Below are 18278 nucleotides of genomic sequence, written 5' to 3' on the forward strand. Positions count from 1 at the left end.
TGTAGACTAGCAGTGCAGTTTTCTGTGAACTGCACTTACAGAAATCCTCTCACAGGACACTGAAAATGAGTAGTCAAAGACTGTGAATATTAAGCTTGTGCTGGTCTTTGTCTTTTTCCAGTTCTGGTGCCGAGAATGGCTTTACTCAATGAATAAGGTTGTTATGAATTGATATGCATTGAGAAAGCATTTGTGTAGAGAAAAGAGAGACAATAAGACGTAGTTGGTTCCTTGAGATTATCCCAGTGAAAGAAAAACTTAGAAATATTTAGTTATGTTGCATGAAACTTATTGATTTACTGAGAGAATTGGTCAACTGAGTAAAGAACAAGGACAAACAGAAATTTTTATAAGGGAAGAGAACAGAGAAAAATTCATGTTTCCAGTGAAACTTGTTTCACCTTTTTGGGTAAACTGATTTTCTGACAGCTAACAAAAGGGAATTTCAGGCAAGTCTGTCCTTAATGGATAGGAATGTGAAAGAAAATAATTTGAGTTGTAGATGGGTTCTTCATGGAGAAGTTTTTCTATCATAGAGCACACAGATCTGTCTCTCTCTTGTAATGTCTGTCAGTGTCCATAAATACCTCCCAAGTTTAGTTAGGCCAGGTCTATACTGTTTCCTCATTACATTTTTATTTTTTATTCCTCAGTCTGTTAGGCCTGACTCCTTTAGAGAGGGGCTGTAGGAGACAGCTGAATAGGCTGAGACTGGGGCACCCTGTGTATGCGGCAGCACTGGGAGGTCTGCAGGTCTGACACTTCATGAATTTTGCTGCTTAGTAAAGACACTTGGGGATTGTACTTCAAGCATGGAAGCACTGATAGGAAGGAAATATCACCTCTAAGTGGCTTGTGGAGAACAAACATAGACATTTTATTGTTTGATGCTAATTTTAAAAATGAGTTTGTTTATTCCTTTTTCTTTCAGTCCCTACCTGCTTTTGAGATCATTAAAATGCTGACAATTTTCCTTTAGCTTGATTTCTTCAAAAAGAAGTTCAAGAAAGGCAACTTTCATAAATTCTCCTATAAAATTACCAAATTTGAAGCTTGAAGACTTGAAATCTAAATTCTGTTTTGGTGTGAATTACTTGTGTGATAGATTCATCTGTAAAATGAGAACACTGGCCTACATACACCCACCAGTTGGATATTATAGGAAGTAAAATTTGGCTATGAGTCTCACAAAAGGATATTCCTTGTAGTAGGAGAAAATTGTTGACATTTGTACTATTCTTTTTTTTCCCCATCCTTTCTTTATCCACTTGGCTAAATCGTAAAGGTTCATCTGTTGTCCTTCCAGGACAGGAAGGCATTTTCTTAATTGCTTTTCTGTTGTCACAATATTTCAGCTAAGTTCCTTACTCTTATTAGTCTACGTTTAAAGCATCTCCCAGCATCTTTGGCAGAAGGAACCGCAGACAGTAATTCTTGGTTTGACATGGCTGTTAACCACTTAGATTAATGCTTTCATATTAATGGTGGTGATATTTGATTGAACAATGGACTTTAACTTCTTAAAGGTGTGATAATATGGGACAATGACTATTGGAGAAAACATATGATTTGATTATATTCCTTCTTATTTAGTACTTATTACTTTTGCAAGTATGTACTGCTATATGTTCAATCAGATTTCCCATGATATACCAAGAGATCAAATCCAACCCATGGAAAAGCAGGCCTTTTGAATTTGGAGGAAAAAAGCATAAAAGAGACAAGCTATGTAATAAGATCAATTTTTATTCTAGAATTTTATACATTGTACCGTTTTGAATCCAATGTGATTTTATTGAATGTTAAGAAAACAAAGTTCTAGTAGAAGAATAATAGAGGCAGATGTGCTGAGCCCTGATGTGATATAGTGACTTTGGCCTCCATAAGAATGATTTAGATGTTTTTCAGAAAGATTTGTGTATCAATCTAGAGAGGACGTAGCACTCCAGATTTTAGAAGCAAGAATCCTTATTTCAACTACAGACATTAATAGTTTTGCAGTTTTAGCACTGAATGACATTAATTTCTTTAACATTTGCTAACTAAAATGTTCAAAGGTCCTAGAGAATAAAAGAAACTACCACCAAACTAATGAAAGAGTAGCATATTTAAAGAAAATAGTAAGAAAACTTCAGTGAAAGAATTTTGAAAAGTTTCTAGAACAAAGTAGTGTTACAGGTTCTTACTCCTACTATTTGGTTTAATTCTTTTTCTATTGGTTTCTCACTGATATCTCACTCATAGTAATAATATCCTTTGGACTGACTAAACCCCAGCTGTGTTGGTATATCACTTGAACAGCTATGTATTACTGGCTGTCTATCACTGCCTAATACACTGGATCCCATATATTCTACTGTATATCCAGATGATTTTCTGTTTTCAGATCTCTTGGAAAATTCCACATGACTGTAATTTTGACTCATGACTCTAGCTTGAGAGTTCCCAAATCCTGACTGACCATAGTCATATTCACCACTACCATAACTGCCATGCCTCCAACCTATACCTGAACCATACTGTGGACATTCAGTGTTAAATGAAGGGAAATGATTCACCTCACAGTTGTAATTATAAACAGGGGATTCTATTCCAGACCTATAGTCTGATGCCAAAAGAATAGGAGAATTATCATGTAGATTGTCTGCATCATACTCTGAAACTTCATCAGCAGAATCAGACAACTCCTGATTATGAAACACACTATAATGAAACATAGACTCTTTAGAACTATCAGATGAATAGACAGGAACAGATTCATGTGATGAAACAGGCCTTCTCTTGGAAGAAGGGGATTGCCTGGCAGAGTCTTCGGAGTGTCCTTCGCTGTCGCTGGCCTGACCGACGCTGGGTTCCCGGTGTCTGTCAGTCCGGGAAGTGGCCTGCCCCTGCCCCGTGGCCTGGCGCCGGGAGCTGTCCACGGAGTGCTCGCGGCGGGTTTCTTGTCCGGCCCTGCGGCCTGTTCTTTGCTGGCCGTGGGCAGAATCAGCCTGTGCGCCAGAGGAGCGGGCGCCTGAGTGCCGGGCGCTGTCCGCTGCCTGTTCGTGGCCGTGGGCTTGGCGGGTTGCGCTGCTGGATCCTGACCGTCCCTGGGAGGCCGCCTGGCGGTGTTGGGACCCGGAGTGCCCCGAGCTGTCTCGTGCCTGCTCCTGGCGGGATCCCTGTCTTCCCCCTCTACTGCCGGACGCTGAGTGTCCGCGAGCGTGGGCCTCAGCCTGGTCGGACTCGGAGTGCGCAGAGCTGTCTCGTGCCTGCTCGTGGCGGGATCCTTGTGTTCTGCCGGAGCTGGTTCCGGACCTTCCCCGGGAGGAGTCGGTGTGTGTGCCCGTGGAAGTCTGGCGGTCCTGGGAGGCCCCGTGTCTGGTGCTGTCCCGTGCGTGTTCCTGGCGGGAGCCCTGTGTCGCTCTGGTAGTGGACTGGGACCTTCTGGCCGCCGACTCAGACTGTTCTTCCTGAGTGTCTACCAGGTACAGGCGAGAGTACCCTCCGGAGTGCCTGGTCTTCTCCCCGGACCCTCCGCTGGTGGATTCCTGGCGGTGGCCCTGTCTGGTCCCGGTCCGGCCGTGGCCTGAGGTGGACTGACCCTCTGAGTCTTGCGACTGCCCTTCGCTGTCACTGGCCTCGCTGTGTGTGTACGCCCCACGTCCGTGCTCACGGGATGCGGCGGAGGTTTGGGAGTGTCCAGCCCCGGAGTGCCGGGCGCTGTCTGCCCGCTGCTCGTGTCGGCTCCCCTGTGCTCCCCTGGAGCCGGAGGCTGACTGGCCGTGAGCGGTGTCCGACTGCTGCGTGTGCCTGGCCGTCTGTCCTTGACGCGACCCCGAGTGCCTGGCGCTGTCTGCGGCGTGGCCGTGGGTAGATCCTCGCTGGGTCCTTGACGTGGACCCGGACCTTCCCTGGCCCGCTTGGGATTGCCTGGCGGAGTCTTCGGAGTGTCCTTCGCTGTCGCTGGCCTGACCGACGCTGGGTTCCCGGTGTCTGTCAGTCCGGGAAGGTGGCCTGCCCCTGCCCCGTGGCCTGGCGCCGGGAGCTGTCCACGGAGTGCTCGCGGCGGGTTTCTTGTCCGGCCCTGCGGCCTGTTCTTTGCTGGCCGTGGGCAGAATCAGCCTGTGCGCCAGAGGAGCGGGCGCCTGAGTGCCGGGCGCTGTCCGCTGCCTGTTCGTGGCCGTGGGCTTGGCGGGTTGCGCTGCTGGATCCTGACCGTCCCTGGGAGGCCGCCTGGCGGTGTTGGGACCCGGAGTGCCCCGAGCTGTCTCGTGCCTGCTCCTGGCGGGATCCCTGTCTTCCCCCTCTACTGCCGGACGCTGAGTGTCCGCGAGCGTGGGCCTCAGCCTGGTCGGACTCGGAGTGCGCAGAGCTGTCTCGTGCCTGCTCGTGGCGGGATCCTTGTGTTCTGCCGGAGCTGGTTCCGGACCTTCCCCGGGAGGAGTCGGTGTGTGTGCCCGTGGAAGTCTGGCGGTCCTGGGAGGCCCCGTGTCTGGTGCTGTCCCGTGCGTGTTCCTGGCGGGAGCCCTGTGTCGCTCTGGTAGTGGACTGGGACCTTCTGGCCGCCGACTCAGACTGTTCTTCCTGAGTGTCTACCAGGTACAGGCGAGAGTACCCTCCGGAGTGCCTGGTCTTCTCCCCGGACCCTCCGCTGGTGGATTCCTGGCGGTGGCCCTGTCTGGTCCCGGTCCGGCCGTGGCCTGAGGTGGACTGACCCTCTGAGTCTTGCGACTGCCCTTCGCTGTCACTGGCCTCGCTGTGTGTGTACGCCCCACGTCCGTGCTCACGGGATGCGGCGGAGGTTTGGGAGTGTCCAGCCCCGGAGTGCCGGGCGCTGTCTGCCCGCTGCTCGTGTCGGCTCCCCTGTGCTCCCCTGGAGCCGGAGGCTGACTGGCCGTGAGCGGTGTCCGACTGCTGCGTGTGCCTGGCCGTCTGTCCTTGACGCGACCCCGAGTGCCTGGCGCTGTCTGCGGCGTGGCCGTGGGTAGATCCTCGCTGGGTCCTTGACGTGGACCCGGACCTTCCCTGGCCCGCTTGGGATTGCCTGGCGGAGTCTTCGGAGTGTCCTTCGCTGTCGCTGGCCTGACCGACGCTGGGTTCCCGGTGTCTGTCAGTCCGGGAAGTGGCCTGCCCCTGCCCGTGGCCTGGCGCCGGGAGCTGTCCACGGAGTGCTCGCGGCGGGTTTCTTGTCCGGCCCTGCGGCCTGTTCTTTGCTGGCCGTGGGCAGAATCAGCCTGTGCGCCAGAGGAGCGGGCGCCTGAGTGCCGGGCGCTGTCCGCTGCCTGTTCGTGGCCGTGGGCTTGGCGGGTTGCGCTGCTGGATCCTGACCGTCCCTGGGAGGCCGCCCTGGCGGTGTTGGGACCCGGAGTGCCCCGAGCTGTCTCGTGCCTGCTCCTGGCGGGATCCCTGTCTTCCCCCTCTACTGCCGGACGCTGAGTGTCCGCGAGCGTGGGCCTCAGCCTGGTCGGACTCGGAGTGCGCAGAGCTGTCTCGTGCCTGCTCGTGGCGGGATCCTTGTGTTCTGCCGGAGCTGGTTCCGGACCTTCCCCGGGAGGAGTCGGTGTGTGTGCCCGTGGAAGTCTGGCGGTCCTGGGAGGCCCCGTGTCTGGTGCTGTCCCGTGCGTGTTCCTGGCGGGAGCCCTGTGTCGCTCTGGTAGTGGACTGGGACCTTCTGGCCGCCGACTCAGACTGTTCTTCCTGAGTGTCTACCAGGTACAGGCGAGAGTACCCTCCGGAGTGCCTGGTCTTCTCCCCGGACCCTCCGCTGGTGGATTCCTGGCGGTGGCCCTGTCTGGTCCCGGTCCGGCCGTGGCCTGAGGTGGACTGACCCTCTGAGTCTTGCGACTGCCCTTCGCTGTCACTGGCCTCGCTGTGTGTGTACGCCCCACGTCCGTGCTCACGGGATGCGGCGGAGGTTTGGGAGTGTCCAGCCCCGGAGTGCCGGGCGCTGTCTGCCCGCTGCTCGTGTCGGCTCCCCTGTGCTCCCCTGGAGCCGGAGGCTGACTGGCCGTGAGCGGTGTCCGACTGCTGCGTGTGCCTGGCCGTCTGTCCTTGACGCGACCCCGAGTGCCTGGCGCTGTCTGCGGCGTGGCCGTGGGTAGATCCTCGCTGGGTCCTTGACGTGGACCCGGACCTTCCCTGGCCCGCTTGGGATTGCCTGGCGGAGTCTTCGGAGTGTCCTTCGCTGTCGCTGGCCTGACCGACGCTGGGTTCCCGGTGTCTGTCAGTCCGGGAAGTGGCCTGCCCCTGCCCCGTGGCCTGGCGCCGGGAGCTGTCCACGGAGTGCTCGCGGCGGGTTTCTTGTCCGGCCCTGCGGCCTGTTCTTTGCTGGCCGTGGGCAGAATCAGCCTGTGCGCCAGAGGAGCGGGCGCCTGAGTGCCGGGCGCTGTCCGCTGCCTGTTCGTGGCCGTGGGCTTGGCGGGTTGCGCTGCTGGATCCTGACCGTCCCTGGGAGGGCCGCCTGGCGGTGTTGGGACCCGGAGTGCCCCGAGCTGTCTCGTGCCTGCTCCTGGCGGGATCCCTGTCTTCCCCCTCTACTGCCGGACGCTGAGTGTCCGCGAGCGTGGGCCTCAGCCTGGTCGGACTCGGAGTGCGCAGAGCTGTCTCGTGCCTGCTCGTGGCGGGATCCTTGTGTTCTGCCGGAGCTGGTTCCGGACCTTCCCCGGGAGGAGTCGGTGTGTGTGCCCGTGGAAGTCTGGCGGTCCTGGGAGGCCCCGTGTCTGGTGCTGTCCCGTGCGTGTTCCTGGCGGGAGCCCTGTGTCGCTCTGGTAGTGGACTGGGACCTTCTGGCCGCCGACTCAGACTGTTCTTCCTGAGTGTCTACCAGGTACAGGCGAGAGTACCCTCCGGAGTGCCTGGTCTTCTCCCCGGACCCTCCGCTGGTGGATTCCTGGCGGTGGCCCTGTCTGGTCCCGGTCCGGCCGTGGCCTGAGGTGGACTGACCCTCTGAGTCTTGCGACTGCCCTTCGCTGTCACTGGCCTCGCTGTGTGTGTACGCCCCACGTCCGTGCTCACGGGATGCGGCGGAGGTTTGGGAGTGTCCAGCCCCGGAGTGCCGGGCGCTGTCTGCCCGCTGCTCGTGTCGGCTCCCCTGTGCTCCCCTGGAGCCGGAGGCTGACTGGCCGTGAGCGGTGTCCGACTGCTGCGTGTGCCTGGCCGTCTGTCCTTGACGCGACCCCGAGTGCCTGGCGCTGTCTGCGGCGTGGCCGTGGGTAGATCCTCGCTGGGTCCTTGACGTGGACCCGGACCTTCCCTGGCCCGCTTGGGATTGCCTGGCGGAGTCTTCGGAGTGTCCTTCGCTGTCGCTGGCCTGACCGACGCTGGGTTCCCGGTGTCTGTCAGTCCGGGAAGTGGCCTGCCCCTGCCCCGTGGCCTGGCGCCGGGAGCTGTCCACGGAGTGCTCGCGGCGGGTTTCTTGTCCGGCCCTGCGGCCTGTTCTTTGCTGGCCGTGGGCAGAATCAGCCTGTGCGCCAGAGGAGCGGGCGCCTGAGTGCCGGGCGCTGTCCGCTGCCTGTTCGTGGCCGTGGGCTTGGCGGGTTGCGCTGCTGGATCCTGACCGTCCCTGGGAGGCCGCCTGGCGGTGTTGGGACCCGGAGTGCCCCGAGCTGTCTCGTGCCTGCTCCTGGCGGGATCCCTGTCTTCCCCCTCTACTGCCGGACGCTGAGTGTCCGCGAGCGTGGGCCTCAGCCTGGTCGGACTCGGAGTGCGCAGAGCTGTCTCGTGCCTGCTCGTGGCGGGATCCTTGTGTTCTGCCGGAGCTGGTTCCGGACCTTCCCCGGGAGGAGTCGGTGTGTGTGCCCGTGGAAGTCTGGCGGTCCTGGGAGGCCCCGTGTCTGGTGCTGTCCCGTGCGTGTTCCTGGCGGGAGCCCTGTGTCGCTCTGGTAGTGGACTGGGACCTTCTGGCCGCCGACTCAGACTGTTCTTCCTGAGTGTCTACCAGGTACAGGCGAGAGTACCCTCCGGAGTGCCTGGTCTTCTCCCCGGACCCTCCGCTGGTGGATTCCTGGCGGTGGCCCTGTCTGGTCCCGGTCCGGCCGTGGCCTGAGGTGGACTGACCCTCTGAGTCTTGCGACTGCCCTTCGCTGTCACTGGCCTCGCTGTGTGTGTACGCCCCACGTCCGTGCTCACGGGATGCGGCGGAGGTTTGGGAGTGTCCAGCCCCGGAGTGCCGGGCGCTGTCTGCCCGCTGCTCGTGTCGGCTCCCCTGTGCTCCCCTGGAGCCGGAGGCTGACTGGCCGTGAGCGGTGTCCGACTGCTGCGTGTGCCTGGCCGTCTGTCCTTGACGCGACCCCGAGTGCCTGGCGCTGTCTGCGGCGTGGCCGTGGGTAGATCCTCGCTGGGTCCTTGACGTGGACCCGGACCTTCCCTGGCCCGCTTGGGATTGCCTGGCGGAGTCTTCGGAGTGTCCTTCGCTGTCGCTGGCCTGACCGACGCTGGGTTCCCGGTGTCTGTCAGTCCGGGAAGTGGCCTGCCCCTGCCCCGTGGCCTGGCGCCGGGAGCTGTCCACGGAGTGCTCGCGGCGGGTTTCTTGTCCGGCCCTGCGGCCTGTTCTTTGCTGGCCGTGGGCAGAATCAGCCTGTGCGCCAGAGGAGCGGGCGCCTGAGTGCCGGGCGCTGTCCGCTGCCTGTTCGTGGCCGTGGGCTTGGCGGGTTGCGCTGCTGGATCCTGACCGTCCCTGGGAGGCCGCCTGGCGGTGTTGGGACCCGGAGTGCCCCGAGCTGTCTCGTGCCTGCTCCTGGCGGGATCCCTGTCTTCCCCCTCTACTGCCGGACGCTGAGTGTCCGCGAGCGTGGGCCTCAGCCTGGTCGGACTCGGAGTGCGCAGAGCTGTCTCGTGCCTGCTCGTGGCGGGATCCTTGTGTTCTGCCGGAGCTGGTTCCGGACCTTCCCCGGGAGGAGTCGGTGTGTGTGCCCGTGGAAGTCTGGCGGTCCTGGGAGGCCCCGTGTCTGGTGCTGTCCCGTGCGTGTTCCTGGCGGGAGCCCTGTGTCGCTCTGGTAGTGGACTGGGACCTTCTGGCCGCCGACTCAGACTGTTCTTCCTGAGTGTCTACCAGGTACAGGCGAGAGTACCCTCCGGAGTGCCTGGTCTTCTCCCCGGACCCTCCGCTGGTGGATTCCTGGCGGTGGCCCTGTCTGGTCCCGGTCCGGCCGTGGCCTGAGGTGGACTGACCCTCTGAGTCTTGCGACTGCCCTTCGCTGTCACTGGCCTCGCTGTGTGTGTACGCCCCACGTCCGTGCTCACGGGATGCGGCGGAGGTTTGGGAGTGTCCAGCCCCGGAGTGCCGGGCGCTGTCTGCCCGCTGCTCGTGTCGGCTCCCCTGTGCTCCCCTGGAGCCGGAGGCTGACTGGCCGTGAGCGGTGTCCGACTGCTGCGTGTGCCTGGCCGTCTGTCCTTGACGCGACCCCGAGTGCCTGGCGCTGTCTGCGGCGTGGCCGTGGGTAGATCCTCGCTGGGTCCTTGACGTGGACCCGGACCTTCCCTGGCCCGCTTGGGATTGCCTGGCGGAGTCTTCGGAGTGTCCTTCGCTGTCGCTGGCCTGACCGACGCTGGGTTCCCGGTGTCTGTCAGTCCGGGAAGTGGCCTGCCCCTGCCCCGTGGCCTGGCGCCGGGAGCTGTCCACGGAGTGCTCGCGGCGGGTTTCTTGTCCGGCCCTGCGGCCTGTTCTTTGCTGGCCGTGGGCAGAATCAGCCTGTGCGCCAGAGGAGCGGGCCGCCTGAGTGCCGGGCGCTGTCCGCTGCCTGTTCGTGGCCGTGGGCTTGGCGGGTTGCGCTGCTGGATCCTGACCGTCCCTGGGAGGCCGCCTGGCGGTGTTGGGACCCGGAGTGCCCCGAGCTGTCTCGTGCCTGCTCCTGGCGGGATCCCTGTCTTCCCCCCTCTACTGCCGGACGCTGAGTGTCCGCGAGCGTGGGCCTCAGCCTGGTCGGACTCGGAGTGCGCAGAGCTGTCTCGTGCCTGCTCGTGGCGGGATCCTTGTGTTCTGCCGGAGCTGGTTCCGGACCTTCCCCGGGAGGAGTCGGTGTGTGTGCCCGTGGAAGTCTGGCGGTCCTGGGAGGCCCCGTGTCTGGTGCTGTCCCGTGCGTGTTCCTGGCGGGAGCCCTGTGTCGCTCTGGTAGTGGACTGGGACCTTCTGGCCGCCGACTCAGACTGTTCTTCCTGAGTGTCTACCAGGTACAGGCGAGAGTACCCTCCGGAGTGCCTGGTCTTCTCCCCGGACCCTCCGCTGGTGGATTCCTGGCGGTGGCCCTGTCTGGTCCCGGTCCGGCCGTGGCCTGAGGTGGACTGACCCTCTGAGTCTTGCGACTGCCCTTCGCTGTCACTGGCCTCGCTGTGTGTGTACGCCCCACGTCCGTGCTCACGGGATGCGGCGGAGGTTTGGGAGTGTCCAGCCCCGGAGTGCCGGGCGCTGTCTGCCCGCTGCTCGTGTCGGCTCCCCTGTGCTCCCCTGGAGCCGGAGGCTGACTGGCCGTGAGCGGTGTCCGACTGCTGCGTGTGCCTGGCCGTCTGTCCTTGACGCGACCCCGAGTGCCTGGCGCTGTCTGCGGCGTGGCCGTGGGTAGATCCTCGCTGGGTCCTTGACGTGGACCCGGACCTTCCCTGGCCCGCTTGGGATTGCCTGGCGGAGTCTTCGGAGTGTCCTTCGCTGTCGCTGGCCTGACCGACGCTGGGTTCCCGGTGTCTGTCAGTCCGGGAAGTGGCCTGCCCCTGCCCCGTGGCCTGGTGCCGGGAGCTGTCCACGGAGTGCTCGCGGCGGGTTTCTTGTCCGGCCCTGCGGCCTGTTCTTTGCTGGCCGTGGGCAGAATGAGCCTGTCCATGAGAGGTGTGGGCACCTGAGTCCCTGGTGTTTTCTGCTTCCTGTTCGTTGCTTTTGCCATATCTGTTTTGTGTGGTTGAATCTCCTTTTGAAGTATCCGATTCATATTGTATACCCTGTTTCCTCTCTTTGTGAGTATATCCATTGCATCTGTTGGTCTGTTTCACCTGTGTACGTGCAATATTTTGTTCATTATTTGGATGTGATCCAATGTGTCCGTTTGACTCTTGTGTATATTTCTCTCTTTCACTGTCCTGTGGAGCTACGTTTTTCTTTATCTCTCTAATATCTGAGGAGGTTGGCCTCCTTTTGTTCTTTCCCCTTGAACCATGATGTTTTTGCTCATATTTTGTGTCTCTATGTGTGCTTGAATCACTTTTTCCATGCCCTCCAGAACCACTCCTATGTTTGTTTTTCCCTCTTCCTTTTGGACTCTTTGATCTTGACTTTCTTTCTGTTCTTCTTGAATTCCTAGTTGTTAGTTTTCTTCCTCCTTCTTCTTCTTCTCCGTCCTCTGCTTCATTTTTATCATGATGCCTATGCCTTTTGTTCTTTGGCCCTGATGTTTGGTAATTTTGTCTCTTTGTGGAATCATAATATGCTTGAGCCAACTTGAATACCATCAGCAGAAATTCTGTGAAGTCAATTTTTTCATTGTGGTCTATATCCAGGATTTCCATGAAGACTTCTGCTGTGTCTGGGTCATCCGGATTCTGTACAAGGCGGGGGAATAATAGAGTGAGAGTATGTTATATTTATTCACAATGTCTTCTCAGTAAGTCCGGGTTCATTTTGGTTATTTAATCTCTTTGTATCAGAGAATGGAACTAGGTCTATGAGGTTTTTACTGTGATGTTTTTACCTCATGCTGACTCAGGTGATTTCTGTAGATAATATGTTTTAAGTAAGTGTTAAAGACTTAGTATGAAATAAGTTAATGTGTTAATGGGGTAATTGCCTGCTTTTCGTATTTCAAGCATCACAATTTCAAATAATCCTTATTTTATGTTTTTTTTAATATACCCTATTAATAAGCTTAATTTGTGAAGAACATTACAAAGAGCAAACTAAGTGGCATTCATTTCTTTGGAAATAAATATGTATGTTTCTTTCCCATTCCGTGTCTGTGTATGTACGTGCAGTGCATTTAAAGGTAAATTAAAAGAATCTACTTCTTTTGAAATAAGGCTAACTCAGTTTCACTCTAAAATAAAATAATTCAGAAAACATTCAGAACAGTCCTTTGTTAGATTTTTGATGAAGAATACAAATGCTCTGCTATGGTCCTATCACCTAGCTCTTACTTTCAGGATTGGCCGAAACTCTTTTTCCAGCAGTTCCTTCAGCTCATTTTTGCTCAGGGTGTCAGTCTCCTTATCTTTTTCTGAATATTGGTGGAATAGATCAATGATGGCAATGATGTTCTCCATGATGGTAGACATCTTTAGGCAGTATATGTGAAACTAGAAAGAAGAAATAAAAGTTTACTTCTCTTATACTTCATTTTTAAAGTAGTTTTAATTATTATATTGATTTTTCCACTTTTTAAGCTATAGCTCCTAAGTAGTCCATCTTTAAAATGAAAGCTGATCATGAAAAACTCTCTACTATCTACATAGTGATAATCAGCAACGAATTTGACAGATTTACTAAAACTGCTAATTTCTGGGACTTGAACCCATTCACAGCAGTAGTTTTGTAGTTTCACAGACCTTAGTATGCTCTAAGTAAGATCATCCCTCTTGCCGATATGGCTGTTGCTCATAGCAGGATTCAGAAAAACTCACTAACTAGAACCAGGAAAATTTACTAGAAGAATTTGCTGAAAATCACTTCTCAGAAGCTGACTTTAGCTTGATGTGGTTGTGGCCACCTGTAATCCCAGCAACTTGGGAGGCTGAGGCAGGAGGATTGTGGGTTTAAAGCCAACTGCAGCAATTTAGTGAGGCCCTTAGCAAATTAGCAACACCCTATCTCAAAAATAAAAAGGACTGGGGATGTGGCTCAGTGGTTGAATGCCCCTGTGGTCAAATCCCTGGTACCTACCCCCAACCAAAAAGCTGATTTTTGTAAATGATAAAAGTTGCTGAAAAAGCCAATTTGCCAACTGTCAAGACACAAAATGAACTTTCAATTTGCCTTTTAAAAATTGGCCTTTTTTGTGAAGTTTAGACTATTTTTAATTGAATAGTTTGTCTTTAGTAGCTTTTTAATATTATAACAATTTGGTTTTGATTGGTTTTCATTTTGCTGTTTAAGAAATAGCGTGTTCGGGAGGCAAGAATTAAGCAAGGATGGATTGTATAGAGAAAAATGAGGGGTGGAGAGGGGGTGGGGGGGGAAGGAAAAATAATAGAATGAGACAAAAATCATTACCCTGTGTACATGTCTGATTATGCAAATGGTGTGACTCTACTTCGTGTACTACCAGAGAAATGATAGTTGTACCCCATTTGTGTACATTGAATCAAAATAAATAAAGAAAGAAAAGAAAAAAAAAAAGAAATAGCATGTTCAGTTTTATCTCATTGGTGGTCAAAAATTTAATGAGTGTCTCAATAAATCTAAGTAGGAATTCATTTTATGAAAGTTAAAATAACTACATTAGGACATAAAAAACAGGTGAATCTAAAATACTATAGAAAGCAATGTGAAAGACATGACTGTAGTAGTCAGAATTAAAGTAATTGTGGGCCTTGGATTGGTAAGACAAAATAGATATTGATTAATTTTTGCTGTGTTAAATCAATGTATATTTTGATGTTTGGATGTTCACTAAAAGAATAGAATTTATATCTTCTAAACATTACAGAGGAAAAGGGAAAATTAAAACTCCATTAATTCAATAGAAATCAGGAAAGAAAAAAGAAAACATAAAAGAGGCATGGTAAATAGAAAGTGTAAAATAAATTAGAATTACATATAATTTTATTATTTTAATATATGTAAAATGGACAAGATCTTGGCTATATAAAAGAAGAGTGAATTTTTAAAAATACAGTTAAATGTGTCTTACAAAAAAATCCCTTATAAAATTTAATATTTTTTCAGCCATTCTTATTTATGGTGATTTTTAAGACCCTGAACTTAGCTTTAATTGCATCATGTCCAAAAATCTTAGTATCACAGATCCCATTCTCTGCTCTCCTCTCATACTCTGACTTCAATAATTTATTGCCCAACTTACTACTTTGTGTACTCAGTTCCCTTTTATCTTGAGTATACATTAAGGTTGATCTCTTTTATTGTGCCTTGTACTAGACCTTACTCTCTCATTTCTATCACACACTACCTTTGCAGTTCTCTACTTTCTCTCCAGTTTTTCTATTTCAGTAGGACCATTCTTTTTATCATATATTTTTGCTGAAAAACTTCATATCTAACACTTGCCCCTGACTCCCAATCCTACATCCCTCTTAAGGTACAATTCTTCTTCTCTGTTTCCTTTTATATCAAACCTTTTCAAAAGATAGCCTATGTATTCAGTCCTCACTTCCTGAATTTCTGCTTTCTTGTACTCAAATTCCTTTTAGCTCTCAAAAATCTACAAAACTCTCATTATGATGAAGTCCCCCATCTTTTCAAATCCAGTTATTAATTTTCATTTCGAACTTAATGAAAATGAGAAAAATATAAAATAGCAAAACTCGTGGGGTTCATTAATTGCATGCCTAGTGGAAATTTGGAGCTTAAATATATGTATTTAAGAAGAAAAGAGGCTGGAAAATCAATAAACCAAGCATTTATCTCAAGAAGTTTAAAAAAAAATTGAGCCCAAAGAGTATAATGAAGGAAATAAAGATTAAAATAATAATAAATGAAAATATAATAACTTACTAGTAATAAAGAGGCAAGTGAAATTAATGAAATAGAAAATAAATTTAGAGAATCAAGAAAGCTGAGATTCAACTTCTGAAAAATCTAATAAAATAGAAAACCTAAATAGTCCTGGTTATTAAATAAGATGACTCTTAAACACATTTCCAATGTGCGATAGATATAATTCTGACCTTCCACAGATTGTTCCAGAGAAATGAAAAAGAGGAAACATTAATTTCTAAATCCATTAATAATCTCAGTACCATATTAAAAGAATGAAGTTTTTAAGATTTTTTTTCCCAAAAATATAGGTGCAATAATGTGAAAGAAAATAATAGTAAGCATGGTCTAGTGTTTTATAAGAATTTATATCACTCCTAAATAAGTTTTATTTCAAAAAATTTGTTTGATTTACTATTGTAAAACCAATTAACTACATAGGTAGAATAATGGGGAAATTATATAAGCCTCTCAAAAAATGCAAAAATACATAAACCTGATAAAATTCAACAATTTTGATTTATAAATGAAATACATCAATTATGTTTGAAAGTGTTATAGCAAAACTCATGTTTAATGGTAAAATGTTGAAAACTTTCACCTTCAAGTTTGAGAATGATATACCTGCTTTCATCTTGTTCAGCACTGTGCTGAAGGTCCTAACCAGAAAAATAAAGAAAAGGAATTGAAAAGAGAGTAATTAGAAAAGAAGTAATAAAACTGTCCTTAATCACAGAATGATATTTTTGTAGGTAGAAAATCCAAAAGAATGTACAGCTAAACTATTGGAATAAGTAAACTTTCTAGTGTTACTGACTGTAAGATAAATATATAAAGATCTATTATACTTCAACATAATATCTAAACAGTGAAATAAGAATGGATGCTATTTATAAAAGCATAAACATTTAGGAAATTTCTAAATGATCTGTACTCAGATGATGAATATAGAGATAAAGAAGATTTAAATAAATGGAAGAATAGGCCTTATTCATGGATTGAAAAATCTCAGTATTGTTAAATGTCAGATCTCCTCAAATTTATTTACAGATGCAATAAAATTACATTCAGAATTCATGAAGTTTTTAAAAGTAAAGATTGATTAGGTAATCTCTGAAATTTATATAAAAAATGCAGAGAACTAAGATTAGACACAATCGTCTCAGAAAGATGAAGTATATACCAGATAGCAAGGTGTATTATAAAGGAAGACAATATGGCATGGCCCATGGCTAAACAGATGGAGCAATGAAAGTTAATAGTTCAAAGTCAGACCCTATATCACTCTGGGCATTTGTTTTATGGCACAGATGGTGGTGCAGGTCAGTAGGGAAGTGTAGTGTTCTGAATATATTGTTTCTGGGTTAAGAGGATTTCCATGTGGAATAAAAATTGTGGATCTTACATAAAAGAGATAAAAGAGTACCTTCAAGACCTTAGGGTAGGGAAATACTTCTTAAATAGAACTTAAAGTACTAATCATAAAGAAAATGATTGGAAAATTGGATTGCATTAAAAGTAGGATTGTCTGTTCATTTAAAAGATACTTTTAAAGGAGAGAAGGACAAGCTGTAGAGTGAAAGATATAAACAACATATTTAATCAGTAAAGTGCTATCTTGAATATAAAAATAACTTCTATAAATGAATAAAAAATACAGATAGCCAACAGAAAATTGGGTTTCTGTCACAGGAACTTTACAGAAAAGACTCTCTAGATAACCAATAAATATATAAAAGTTTTCAACCTTGTGATTACTAGGGAGACACAAATTGAAATTATAATGTGGAAACTACAGTATATCCACCAAAATGACTGAAAAGATAAAAAGGAAAAAAGAAACTTGGCATCAGCAAATATTAGGATGTGGAGAACTTAGGTCTTTTTATATATAGCTAAAGAGAGTATAAACTGGAAGAATCACTGAAAAGTTACTTGGCAGTATCTAAGAATCAGCAGTTACCCCTAAAATATTCCCCACAAATCATATGCACATGTAACCAAAAATTTTACACAAAATGCTTATAGCTCTATTATTTATAATACCTCCTCAGAAACAATTCAAATAATTATCATTAGAAAAGTGAATAAATAAAGTTGTAGTGTTTTGTAATGTAATAGAGGTGAGAGATAAGGGTAGTCTGGACTAGGATGACAGTGGTAAAGAAGACAAATGGAAGTGGACTTGACATATTGTGTAGGCAGAGCTGACTGGACATGGTGATGAATTAGTGTGGTGTAAAGACAGAATATCAAAGATAAGGTTTTTGGATTCCACAAACAGGTATTTCTTGTGATTTTTATTTTCATTCTTTCTCACCTAAACTAATAGTCTATCTACTTAATCCCACTTTTACATTCCTGTAATCCTGTTTTCTACATAGCAATTTAGTGATCTTTTAGAAACATTAGATTATTTTTCTCCCCCTGATTAATATTCATGTATTTAAAATAATGTACAAACTCTATTATACCCCCACCTTTTATTTTGGTACTGGGGTTTGAACCAAGGATGCTTAACCACTGAGCTGCATGCCTTGCCCTTGTTATTTTTTTTGAGACAGGGTCTTGCTAAGTGGTTGAGGCTGGCTTTGAACTTGGGATCCTCCTGCCTTCACCTCTGGAGTCACTGAGATTACAGGCATGTACCACCACACCTAGCTATTATGCCCCCTTTTACATGGCCTACACCTGTTTAGCTCTCTGATATAACCATATACCACTATTCTCCTTTTAAAATTGGCTGTAGGCACTGCCTCCTTTTCTAACTTGAAATAAGTTAGTGCTTTAGAATCCAGTTCTTTACCTTGACTAGTTTCTTTTGTCATTAAGATCTCAACTCAGTGCAGCATCATCTCATCCCAGTTAGAAAAAACAATAACAAAAAATGCTGGCAAGGATATAGAGAAAGGGGAACTGTTATACAGTGTGGCTAGGAATGTTTGGTATAGCCATTATGTAAAACAGTATGGAGGTTCACCAAAAAAACAAAAATAGAACTACCATATAATCTGGCAGTCCCAATACTGAGTATATATCCAAAAGTAATGAAATCAGTATGTCAAAGAGATATCTGCATGCCCATATTATTGCAGCACTATTTACAATAGATAATACATGGAACTAAAGTAGGTGTCCATTGATGGATAATGGATAAGGAAAATATGGCATATATACACAATAGAGTGTTAGTCCTAAAAAATAATTAAGTCCTGTCATTTATGGCAACATGGATTGAGCCTCAAGGGCATTATAGTATGAGAAATAAGCCAGGCACAGGAAGAAAAAGACCACATATTCTCACTTATATGTGGAAGCTAAACACAGTTAGATAGGAGGAATAAGTTCTAGTATTTTATAGCACAGTAGGGTAACTATAGTTAACAATAATTTGCTTTATATTTCAAAAATGGCTAGAGGAATGGGTTTTGAATGTTCCCAACACAAAGAAATGATAAATGTTTGAGGCAATAGGTATGCTAATTACTTTGATTTAATCATGACTTATTGTATATATGTATCTAAAAATCATAGTGTACCCCAAATATGTACAATTATGTGCCAATTTCAAAAGAATTTACTCAATTGGCAAACAAAAAATTCTTAGAAAGGTCCTCCTTGGCCATACAATTTGAAATCCTCTCTTCCTCCTATTACTCTATCACTC

General features: G+C 48.9%; 1 protein-coding gene across 1 annotated transcript in view; it reads right to left on the reverse strand.

The window, feature by feature from the left end:
* Positions 1-1726: 1726 nt before the first annotated feature.
* Positions 1727-18278, reverse strand: part of FLG (filaggrin) — a 49615-nt gene continuing 33063 nt past the window's right edge. The window contains 7 exon segments of the mRNA XM_079156001.1: positions 1727-3989; positions 3991-5129; positions 5132-5327; positions 5329-6435; positions 6437-9691; positions 9693-9854; positions 9856-10695. Of these exon segments, the coding sequence (XP_079012127.1) occupies positions 2235-3989; positions 3991-5129; positions 5132-5327; positions 5329-6435; positions 6437-9691; positions 9693-9854; positions 9856-10695 (8454 nt within the window). The 3' untranslated portion in view covers positions 1727-2234.

The sequence above is a fragment of the Sciurus vulgaris genome (genome assembly GCF_902686455.1).
Source record: "Sciurus vulgaris genome assembly, chromosome: 1".
NCBI lineage: Eukaryota > Metazoa > Chordata > Mammalia > Rodentia > Sciuridae > Sciurus > Sciurus vulgaris.